At 33.2% G+C, this 12,991-nt stretch overlaps 1 protein-coding gene across 1 annotated transcript in view; it reads left to right on the top strand.

Annotated features, from left to right (window-relative positions):
• Positions 1 to 866: 866 nt before the first annotated feature.
• The window catches only part of LOC120091753 (WAT1-related protein At5g40240-like), a 32,002-nt gene continuing 19,877 nt past the window's right edge, over positions 867 to 12,991 (top strand). Inside the window, exons 1-3 of the mRNA XM_039049872.1 lie at positions 867 to 1,128; positions 1,216 to 1,281; positions 1,544 to 1,657. Coding sequence (XP_038905800.1) covers positions 938 to 1,128; positions 1,216 to 1,281; positions 1,544 to 1,657 — 371 coding nt within the window. The 5' untranslated portion in view covers positions 867 to 937. The remainder of the gene's footprint in view (positions 1,129 to 1,215; positions 1,282 to 1,543; positions 1,658 to 12,991) is intronic.

The following is a 12,991-nucleotide window of genomic DNA, read 5'->3' as shown; positions in this document are numbered from 1 at the left end:
ACATATTTTTATACTAGTAAAACTATATGTCTCATTTCAATAGTTATCAATCATGTTCATGTACGTGTGTTCATGCATCTCTATCCCAAATAATGGGATTACTTATGGGTACTTTTAATACTCATCCCAAACAAGTTTTTTAAATAATAACAACGAAGTACAAAGTGAGTGTTGAAAATTTTTGTTCGACCGTGTAATGGGTTTCGCTTTCGCATCCACATGATGTTTTATAGATTATTATTAGTTTTTAAGATTTATTTTAAACTCTATTGTATATCAAATGTTATTTAGATCGATTAATTTTGTTTTGTTTTATAACATTTTTAAATAGGTTCTTAGATTATATTGTATATCAAAGCGAACACAACTCAATTGACATATGAATGTATGACAACCTAAAAGATCCGTAATTTGAATCCCCTTCCCCTCTTGTACTACTAAAAAAAAGGTTCTAAACAAAAAATTTTAATATTGCTCTCATTCTCTTCTTTCACTATCTTTACCTCTCCGGCTCTTTCAAATAATTGATTAATTGAAGGGAAGAAGGAAGAGAGAGGAGAAAAATATTAAAAATATGTTTTTCTAAATCATTTTGTCACATTGGCCATGTGGTCACTTTTTTATTTAAATATAATGATTTTATTTGTACAAAAATATTTTAAATCTATTCTTGAAAACTGACAAACTAAAATGGCTAGTTTAAAATATGAAGAATAAAAAATATTTACTCTTCAAAACTCATGGATCAAAAAGATATTTTTACCAAAAACTTTTAAAATATTTAAAAAAAGTTGGAATAACATTTATTTGATAATAATTGGCCATCTTAATAAAAATAAAGGACAAATTGTGGGGAAAGTTTTCTATTTTTTCACTTTAAATTAAGACTGACCAAAACTTCACCCCCAACACACACCAAACCCACGAGAAAATAGAGATGGAGAGAAGCTTGTTTTACAAAGATGTGGTGCCATTCGCCGCCATGATTGCGGCGGAATGCGCCACCGTTGGCTCCAACACAGGCTTCAAAGCCGCCACAGCTAGAGGCATCAGCTACTATGTCTTCACCCTCTATGTTTGTATCATCGCCGCCACCACCCTCGTCCCGTTCGCCATAATCTTTCATAAGTATTCTCTCTTTCAATCCCCAATTACTTGCTTATATTTTATCAATTTTCCCTTTCAAAATAACCTCTTGTTCAATCTCAACATTAGGTCGCCAGAGCTTCCTCCCAACAAGATTTCCTTTTTCTTCAAAATCGTCTGCCTCTCTGCACTCGGGTACAATTCCTTTTCTCCCAACTCCGCCATCGTAGATGAAATTTACATTGTGATACTAAACATTTTTTTTTTTTTTTGAAAAAGGTATGTTTTTGCAAAACCGTCATATAAAATCAATATGCCATCATTTATAAAATATCAATTGGCATTTAATGTCAATTGTTATAATGAATACATGTTTTAGTTCATAAAAATCAATTTTTTTTCAACTCAATATTTTATATAATTAAATTTATTATAACTTGTCAATTTAAATGCACAGACTTTCGTGCCAGTTGCTTGGAAACAAAGGACTTGAATACAGCTCACCAACTCTTTCATCGGCCATTAGCAACCTAATTCCAGCTTTCACTTTCATTATGGCTGTCTTTTTTAGGTAAGTTTCTTTTTTAACAATATAATAAATTTTTAAATTTTGTATTTCTTGTTTAAAGTAAATCATATTGAATCTTTTAAAGTTTTTTTTAGCATTATATAATAGCGATATATTTCAGAATGTAAATTGGAAATTGGGTCCTTAGGTATAAGAAGCTTTTCTTTCTACTTCTTATAAATGATCTTTGTTCAAATGGAGAAGCTTATGTTCCTGTCATAATTTTTCACTGACTGTCCAAAAATAGTTTGTGGATAAGCTTATCTTCCTATCAAAATATCTCTAAAATCCAACACATTCAAATGGATAAGCATCTAGGGGTCCTACAACTCTATTTTCTCCAAAAATAATAAAATAAAATAAAATTAATAATTGAAAGTTAGGCTAGTAATGAAATTAACACTTTTAGGGTAACTTATTAATTGTTGATTCTTTAGAAGTTGTATCCAATAGGTTTTTGAGAATAACTATTTGGCCATTTTCAAAGGATTAATTTATAAGTAACAAATTATATTTATCTTTGTTTTGTACCTACTTTTAAAATTTTAAAAATTCAAAATATTGAAAACTTTTTTTAAGAAGGAGAAAAATTAAAACTTTAAAACTTCATAATTTATCTATAAATTGTGTAATAGGACTTTTTTTTTTATATGTTTGACAATTTTTAAAATTTATAGATTTTATCTTTTTCTAAAATGATTAATTACCGAATAAATATTATTTTAAAAATGAAAAGAACAACTACACTAATATCATCACAAGTCTTTACACTAAATTTTATTTAAAATTTTAAAAAGATAGAAAAAGGTAGATTATAAAATACTAAGGATGTATTCAGGGCAAGGACTATTCTACAACTATAATAACAACCTCTTACTATAGTAAATACTATTTTGTATTTCTCAATTAGCTACACTCAACATTATTTCGAAATTCTCATTTACTACTATATTTAATATTTGTTACAGTTTTTACTATTTTATATTCATCATTTTTTTATTTTTTGCTACACTGTTTACTATTTTCTTTTCAAACTAAAATAAATTACAACTCAAACATATACTATTATAATCCAACCTAAAATAATCTACACCCCAATCAAAAATTAATATAACCCAAATATAATAATTTAAAACTATAATAACAAACTCCTTACCCCAAACGTTTCCTAAAAATCAATCATTTCACTTATTTATTGGATAATAAGATATGAATGGCATGCGTTATCAAATTTCTCTTTTTCTAATACTATATATTTAGATTATGCTCTTTAAATTTATTTTTTTATTTTTTATTTTTTTTTACCATTCATATCATTGGTCGTGAGTTTTTTCTTCTTAATTATTTTGGCAGATATTATTGGTCGTTGTTTGATGTTATTTATAATATCAATTTTTTACGAAAAATAAGGGATGGCTTTCTTTCGTTCTTTATAGATAACATTAAATTAATGTCATTAATTTTTGTCTTATCTCACTTTATTAGGGTGCCAACTTGAGAATAACATAGTAAATAATTCACTTATATTAATATTCTGATATAATTATTGAACTAAAAGAAAAAGAATATTTAGATGATTATTTTATCTTTAATATTAAGCCGTCAAATATTTCTATTCTAGTCTTAACAATGATGAGTTAAAAATCAGTTGGTAAATATTGATGATCGTGTTTTATTCAACTTCAACTAAAAAAAATTATGTTTATAAAATTTAGATGTTGAATGCCCCCAATAATCAGTTTCTATAATTAGTGTTGTGATACTTTTCAATCTAGATTTGACGTATTAATGAGTAGTGATCTAACTTGATATGACAATATGTGATAATGAAAGGAAATCAATTACCCAAAATATATCTACTTTTTTGTATTACATATAGATATTACATTGTACTAAATAGATTATCATTACATCTGTTACATGTGTGATTTAAAAATATATTTAGATTTATGTTAAATTATTAGTTGAAAGTAACTCTAATGAATAAATATTTATTAATGTAATTTTCAAAAAATAATTATTAGAGTAAAATTTATGAACTAAGAACACGGTGAGACTTAAAAAAACCATTAGACTAAAACACACAAATAATGTTTGGTATTTTTTTTTTATATTTTTCTAAAAACATTATCTTCATAAAATCTTGTCTGTTTAAATAGTAATGTCATGTGCTCCGACCCCCTATGCATAAAAAAAATGAAAAGAAATCCAAAGTGAATCTTTTGATACGGAAAATTAATACTAGTATATAATTATCAATTACAATTTCGTTATTAAACAAATGTTTAGACGGTTGAATTAGTAAATATCTTATGATATTTTAAAAAATAATAAATAAAACTTGTCCAGAACAAACAATAATAATAATAAATAAATACCCGATGTGACTTTTTTTTCCCTCTTCTGAAAACACAGCTACTATGACTTTATGGCCATAGTGAAAATTCGTATGTGGACTCTAGTATATACATTCTTTCTAGAGTTTAGGGTAAGAAATTTGAAACTCTACAATTTTGATAAAATTTAATTTTTCAATGTTCCAGGTCACTATAATTTGATTAATTTTTTTTGTGGAGTTTTCTAAAAAAAAAAAAGAGAGAAAAAACTATATATATATATATATATATATATTCTTTTGAAGATGGTATATTTAATTAAGTCTTCATATTTTAATCTTTTCTTATTATAGTCTCCAAACTTGAATATATATATAAATGGTTTGAATTAAATACGTGAAGTTGGAGAATCGAATCTTTAACTTTAAAATACTCTATCAATTGATCTATGCTCATTTTGACAATTTGAATAAATACTTGTTTCACAATTCGGACTGCATATACTAATCCTAAATTTATGCTAATTCCAAATTTAATATTAGAGTAATTCAATTTTATATAACCCCCCTCCCCCAATTCTCTGTTTACCTCTTTTTTTTTTTTTTTTTTTTTTGAGCCACTGTTTTGCCATTATTGTGCTAAAGGCTCTCAATTAAGCCATTTAATATATAAAAAATGTTAATGCTTTTCATTTAAAGTTAATGTAATATTGAATTATTGTTTTATTAAGATATTTAGATAAGTAATCATTTCATTTAAAAGAAAAAAAAGGGCACGTCAATTTTTTCTTGGTAGGCAAGTTGAGTTTTCATGCGGATGTGTAACATTCATTACGTGAATGTCCATATTTTCAATTAGGGGTGTGCATCAGTTGGACGAGATTGGATTTTATCATATTAGTAGTTATTTCAATTGTTGGGCTGTTAATAGTTACAACAGTGTAACTAATATATTGGGCTTTAGTTATTTTGTTAAGGCCCATTTCTTCTGTATTAATAATTGGCTATGTCCTTTTAATAAAATGAGTGAGGAAAAAGTTTAAAAATTCATTGTTAATATGGTATCAGAAGTATTTTCCCTCTAATTTTTTCCACCTTTCCATTCTTCATCTTCTTCAACCTCCCGCCATGACCAACGAAAACATTTCGTTTGATACTCACGAACCATTTAACCCTAAAATTCTTCCTCCCAATAACTCTTTTACGTCTTCGATTTCTTAACATCTATCTGATTCCTATATCAATCCTTATTACCTTCATCACAATGACAATACCAATCTTGTTCAAGTTTCAGAACCTTTGACTGAAGATAATTACGTTTTTTGGAGTCGAGCCATGATTATCGGTCTCTCTGTAAAGAATAAACTTGGCTTCATTGACGGATCTCTTCCTCGTCCATTTGGTGAGCTCTTTCTGACCTGGATTCAAAATAACAATATTGTTATTTCGTGGATCTTGAACTCAGTATCGAAGCCTATCTCTGTCAGCGTCCTTTTTGTTGATTCTACACGAACCATCTGGCTCGACCTATAAGAACGATTTCAGAAGAAGAATGCTTCACAAATTTTCCAAATCAAGCGGAATTTTGCTACTCTATCTCAAAATCAAGATTCAGTGAGTATGTACTTCACCAAATTCAAAACTCTCATTGATGAACTCAATACTTATCGCCCTGCTTGCAACTGTGGAATGTGTCACTGTGGAGGACTTCGTGAATGGCCAATTTTCTTCAAACCGAGCATCTAATGGATTTTCTAATGGAATTTAATGAGTCTTTTTCTCGTGCCCGTGCCCAGATCCTCTTAATGGATCCTATTCCTTTAGTCACTCGTGTTTTTTCTTTACTGCTTCAAGAAGAACAACAAAGAGACATTGGATCCTTTCTGAATGTTCCTTCTGATGTTACTCTTGTCGTTGCTGCCAATAACTCGAAGAGTAATTCTTCCATACAGCGCAAGGATCACCTTATATGTTCTCATTGTAACATTGTTGGTCACACGGTTGATAAGTGTTACAAAGTTCATGGCTATCCACCTGGTTACAAAGCTAAGTAGGCACAACGTCCTTCTAACAATGTTGTTAGTACCAACTCCATAAATTCAATCACTACTCAACCAATCAATATCTTGAATCCAAACACTACTGATGTAATCTTATAGTGTTAAAACATCCTCTATCAACTACAGTCCCAATTATTAGCAACATCTTCATCAAACCCTTTAATCACTTCTTCAACTAGCTCTCATGTTATAGGTACTCACTCTTCTTTTCAATGGATAGTTGATTCGGGTGCATCTGCTCATGTTTGTTGTTTAAAGAGTCTGTTTTCTACCATGACTACTTGTTCAACCTTTGTCACATTGCTCGATAAACAGACTATATTAGTTAAAAATGTTAGAATTATTCCTCTTTCATTTGATTTAGTCCTCAACAATGTGTTCTACTTACCTGGTTTTTCATTTAACCTCTTATCAATAAGTGCTCTCATAAAGAGCTTGCCATCAATGACTATTGAATTTGACTCTGAAGGTTGCATAATTTAGGATAAGTTCACTTCGAGGAAGATTGGCAGTGCTAATTTTGTGCGAAGCTTATATCTCTTGAATACACAGAGTTTTGATTCCTTATTGAATCACATATGTGTTGTCACAAATAAAAAAGGTTGTTGTATTGCATCAAAGATTGGGTCATCCCTCTACTGAATGCATCACTACTTTGTATAATGCTTTGAATTTGAGTCCTAATTCGTTCCAAAAAAAATTTCCCATGTAATATGTGTGCTTTGGCCAAACAAAAACATTTACCTTTTGTTTCAAATAATCATTTGTCTTCCAATGCTTTTGACTTAGTTCATGCGGATATTTGGGGCCCCTTTTCAACTCTTACTCATATTGGGCATTCTTATCTTCTGACTATTGTTGATTATGCGACTAGGTTTACTTGGGTTTTCTTACTTAAACACAAGTCTGATGTTTCTATTATTGTTCCCCAATTCTTTAAACTTGTTGCCACTCAATATGACATGAAAATAAAACAATTCAGGTCTGATAATGCCCCTGAGCTAATGTTCACTGACTTCTTTAAGGAAAATGGAGTTATACATCAGTTTTCATGTGTAGCTTATCCCCAACAAAATTCTGTAGGTTAAAGAAAACACTAGCACATTATCAATGTTGCTTAAGCTCTATATTTTCAATCTCGTGTGCCATTGACCTTTTGGGGTGAGTGTGTCTTGACTGCAGTCTTCTTCATCAATAGGACACCATCTAAGCTACACAATTGGAAGTCTCCTTTCCAGGTGCTCACTGGTTCTGTACCAAATTACCAAATGATGAGAGTTTTTGGTTCTTTGTGTTTTGCTTCTACATTGACCCAAAGAAGGCATAAGTTTCAACCAAGAGCCATACAAACTATTTTTGTTGGTTATCCCCCTAGTATGAAAGCCTATAAACTGTATGATATTGCCAATAAACGGTTCTTCTGTTCAAGGCATGTTATCTTTCATGAAGATATATTTCCCTTTCATAACATTTTAGACAATAGAGATAATGTTTATCCTTTTCCTGGATTTTTTTTGCCTAAACCCTTGGTTGATAATGCAGATTTTTCTCTACTAGAACAAAACAAACACAACTCAGCCACACCAAACTCTATTACCAACAATGATGCTCATTCTTCTACTCATCTATCTATACCAATACCAAATACATCAAACTAGCCCTCCTTTTCAGAAACTTTACCACCAGATACATCATACCAACCCTCTCTTTCAGAGTCTTCACAATCAAACTTATCAAACCAACCCTCCCTCTCACAAATGTCACCATCAAATTCATCAGTGCAACCTTTTCTCTCCCAGGCCTCCTCAACACATTCGCCTATACAACCTTTACCAAGAAAGTCCACCAGAATCTCTAAACCTTCTTCTTTTCTACAAGCTTACTATTGCAATTTGCTTACCATGTCACCATGTCCAATAGCCTCCACTAAACACCCTATTGATCAATATCTCTCCTATCAAAAACTCTCACCTCAGCACATAAATTTCACCTTAAAGATTTCTACTATCCAAGAACCTAACTTTTATCATGAGGCTGTCAAGTTTGATCATTGGAGGAAAGCAGTGCAAGCTGAGTTACATGCTATGGAAGTTAATCACACTTGGAGTATTGTACCCTTACCAAAAGGTAAAAATTCTATTGGATGTCATTGGATTATAAGGTCAAACATAAGGCAGATGGATCCATTGAGAGATACAAGGCACGACTTGTAGCTAAAGGCTATATTGAACAGATCTTGATTATTTTGAGACTTTTTCTCTAGTTGCTAAAATGGTCATTGTCAAGACCATTCTTACTGTTACAATATCAAAACAATGGCCTCTCTTCCAGCTTGATGTCAACAATGTCTTCTTGAATGGTGATTTATTTGAAGAGTTATACATGGACCTACCCACTGGATACAAGCCTCTTGTCCTAATTCGGGGGGTGGGTGGAATGGTTTGCAGCCTACACAAGTCTATATATGGGTTAAAACAAACTTCAAGGCAATGGTTTGCCAAGTTTTCAATTTTTCTTTTGTCTGTGGGCTTCAAAGAGCCAAAGGATGATTACTCTCTCTTTCTCAGAGACAAAGATGAAACCTTTCTTGCTCTTCTTGTTTATGTAGATGACATAATAATAACCAGAGCTAGTCCTATTCATGTTGAACATCTCAAGGTTGCTTTGAATGAAGCTTTCAAATTGAAAGACTTAGGCAACTTAAAGTTTTTCCTTGGCCTTGAGCTAGCCCATTCTCAATCAGGCATATTTCTATCCTAGAGGCATTATGTTTTGCAGCTTTTTGAAGACTCTGGCTTGCTTGGGGCCAAACCAACCAGCTTATCGATGGATCCACATATAAAATTGAAGTATGATGACAATGATCTTCTCCAAGATGCCTCTATTTATAGGAAATTAGTTGGGAAACTTTTGTATTTGATTATTTCACAGCCTGGTATTACCTTTGCAGTTCACAAGTTGAGTCAATTCATGAGTAAACCAACTCAAGCTCATCTTAGTGTTGCTCACCATCTCATAAAATACCTCAAAGGTTCTCTTGGCCGAGGTATTTTTCTCTCTAAAACTTCAGATTTTTCCATTCGAGCCTTTACTGATGCAAACTGGGGAGCGTGTGTTGATACATGGCATTCTATAACTGGCTTTTGTGTCTTCTTGGGGTCCTCTCTTGTGTCTTGGAAATCAAAGAAGTAACAAACAGTTTCTCGATCATCAGCTGAAGCTGAATACCGAGCATTAGCAGTTGCCAGTTGTGAAATCATTTGGCTTCAAAGCCTTCTTGCTTAAATGAACATTGCATCTCCATCTCCAACTCTTCTTTTTTGTGATAACCAAGCTGTCGTTTACATTACCACCAATTCAATGTTCTATGAAAGAAAAAAGCACATCAAGTTAGATTGCCATTTTGTTCGAGATCGAGAAAGCAATGGGTCCATCAGGTTACTACCTATGCGTTCTCGAGATTAGCTGGCCAATGTCTTCACCAAACCATTGTCTGTTGCTTCCTTTTTCTCGCTACTCGACAAGATGGGGTTGTAGGACATCTTTTGCCCATCTTAAGGGGGAGTATCAAATTAGTACTTATTTTAGTTGTTGGGCTGTTAATAGTTACAACAGTGTAACTAATATATTGGGCTTTAGTAATTTTGTTAAGGCCCATTTCTTCAATATAAATAATTTGCTATATCCCGTTAATAAAATGAGTGAGAAAAAATTTTAAAAATTCATTGTTAATAGTTTTCAACGAAAACCGGTGTCGAAACTGACCAAATCGATTTAATACATTAAAAACCGATTTTGCCAAACCATTGAATGAAACGAATCCTTCGAACCGATTCACTGGTTCGATTGGTTTGGCATATTCGACCAATTTCTTTTTAATTAATCTAGTACTTAGGCTGGGCGGCTACGCTGTGACTTTTTTAATATTTCTGGGTTGCTGGGCTTCTGATTTTTTTTTTTTTTTTTTTTTTTTTCCATTGTGTGAGCTTATAGAATTGTGGTTCTGAGATTTTAGCTTATGGGTTGTACAAACTACAAATTGCAATGTACAAAATTTAATTATAATTCCAACTCAATATTTATAAAACCCAAGTTCTTAAAATCCAAAACTTCTATAAAGTTCTAAAATTCAACTTTAAAATCCAAAATTCCAACAAAATATTTATAAAATCCAAAGTCCTAAAATTCAAAACTTGCACAAAGTTCTAAATTTCAATTCTAAATTCCAAAATTCTAACATAATATTTATAAAATCCAAGTCCTAAAATTCAGGACTTCTACAAAGTTCTAAAATTCAATTCTAAAATCCAAAATTACAACACAATATTTATCAAATTTAGCCATGAAGATTGGAATCATGTCCTAAACTTCCATCTTTATCAAATTCTAAAATTCAATTCTAAAATCCAATACTTCCATCTTGTTGATGTCTTTTTCCCGATCCATGATCCATGACAGCTTGGAATTGTTGGAGTTAGGAACATGCAAGTGGAAGTGTCACACCCTGCCCCAGACCACCCTCTTAACCTAGAGAAGGACGTGACTGCAGCAATTATCAACCCTTTGGCTGACACTTACTGCCTAATAACTCTTGCGGAATAACTCTGATACCAAATATAACTTATATACAACGGAATGTCTTTAGGCAAAAAAATTATTAATTTAGAAACATAACATATTTAAAGTCATTACAATACTAGATTTACAAGTCCTAAAACCCAAAAACTCTAGTTCCTATATGAACAACAGTAACATGTGTACAATATTAACAATAACCACCTAAACAGACGGGTTACAAATCTCTTTATCCTTTAGTGGCAGAGCAGATGTAGAGCTATCTTCAGAGGATTTGACCGCTACCTGTGGGGGGAAAAAATAAAACATTTGAAAATGGGGTGAGCTTGCGCCCAGTGAGTGACTTAAGAAAGATAATTGATTCTCATGCAAAATCTCAATAAAGAGTTTAACTGAAATATAAGCTTCTACAATACTTGTACTGCAGTATAAACATTTTCCAAGCATGAAACATAAAGCTAGTTTAATCATAAAACAGTAAAACTATTTTTCAGTTGAGGATAACCCTACTGTGGGTAAAAACAATCCCATCACCAACTACTAGTCAAGAGAGAACCCTTTTGCTCAATCTCTGACTCTACCTACGTGCACGTGGCCATACTAAGTACCGTCATCCCTTAGGTACTTCTGTTCAGATACCTTCTCAAACGTTCTTCAGTATCAGGTTGGTTTGGTACCTTCTCAAACGTCCTTCAGTACCAATAGATACCTTCTCAAAGTCCTTCGGTATCTAGTTGGGCGGATACCTTCTCAAATGTTCTTTGGTATCGTGTTTTAAGTAAAACTAGTCATAAATAACTCTCTCTCTTTAAAGCATGTAAAGTATAACACATATAAAAATATGGCTTTAAAGGTACTAACGCATGCTGAGTATATTTAACACATATAAATCGCTTTTCAACAATTCTCACACATGCATGCATTTAAAACATAACTCATGGTTTGCTTGGAAATCACTTTGTAAAACTAGCTGGCATGAGAATAATCTTCTTTAAAATATGCTTTCTATAACACGTTGTAATCAAACATTTTAAGCAAATGTTTTAGTCAAAATTTTTTAGCCACTCACCTTGATTGCTTAGGAGCTTTTCACCCTAGTAGCTCTCTTTTCTACCTCGGGCTCCCTTTTCACCCGTAAAATTTAGATTCAATTTACAGCTCAAATTACTCATAGTTTTAGACCTTATTTTGAGATACTTCCTTCTACAAACATATTCTAAAATGTCTCAGGAAGCTTACCCTAAAATTTGAGCTTAGAACTCTTCGTTTTTTGGCTGGAATCAAATAATCTTTAAGACTGGCCCAAACTGATTCGACAGCCTGACCCTTCTGTCTTCTTCTTAGTTTCCAGCCCGATCCCTTCGAGCTTTTCCTCCGGAAAATTTACCCTGAAACCTAGACTCTTAGAGCTTTCAGGTGGCTTTAGAATCACTCCAAACGCACAAGTAAATTGGGAGAACTCCTCGTCCTAAGTTGATGCGTCCTCTTCAGACTTCACTGTCCAATACATCCTCTTTGAAATTCTATGACTAATGCATGGATTTGGCTCCAACGCAAGGTTTGCTCAACACTCCCACTCTTTTTATGATATTTCTGAATTGTGATCTAAAAATGAAGTCTCTTGGCTCTATTTATAGGCATCCAAACCTTCTCTAAAGTTGACATCACCTACTTGGCTGCATGTCCAAGTGTCTCCTTCTCACCCCATCAACGCAATGCTGTGATCAACGCAAGCCAAGTGTCTTCCTCCCACATTGCCAACGCATGAGCCTCCAATCTGATGCCACCACCTCAAATTCTTAAGGCTTAAGGCTTTCCTCCCAAGAAGACACATGATTTTGATGATGTTCTCCTGATGATCTCATCCTTTATATACGTCCAACTCTTGGATGTTCAACACATAATCCATACTTAATGCATAGCCTATCATTGCATAGCAAGCTAATTCACTATCATTACAATTCAACTTTTCCATCGCAAGGACTAGCCATCACCAACGCATAGGGTGACCATCCATCCTCGATGCATGGCTCACTAGGCAGCATCGCACGGCTTACTGGGCGCATGGTGCTGGCCACCGACGCATGGGCGTGTTGCACAAGCTAGCCGCTCGATGCATGGGCGTGAGGTATATGTTGGCCATCGCTCACTAGCTCGTCCGCATGAGCTGTGCGCTTGGCTGCATGGCAGGGCACCTCGACGCACGGCATGACTACTCAGAAGGGTGCTTACTGCATGGGCGTGGCCGCTCGACGCATTGGCAAGGCGTCTGGCCGAGGCTGCTCGATGCATGGGCAGGGCATCTGGCCGAGGCTGCTCGACGCATGGCATGGACACTTGGCTGGCCGTTCGACGCATTAAGCAAGG

The sequence above is a fragment of the Benincasa hispida genome, chromosome 11, assembly GCF_009727055.1.
Source record: "Benincasa hispida cultivar B227 chromosome 11, ASM972705v1, whole genome shotgun sequence".
In the NCBI taxonomy this organism is placed as follows: Eukaryota; Viridiplantae; Streptophyta; class Magnoliopsida; order Cucurbitales; family Cucurbitaceae; genus Benincasa; species Benincasa hispida.
Note: the sequence above shows the minus strand (reverse complement) of the source record. Positions and strands in the feature narration are given on the sequence as shown.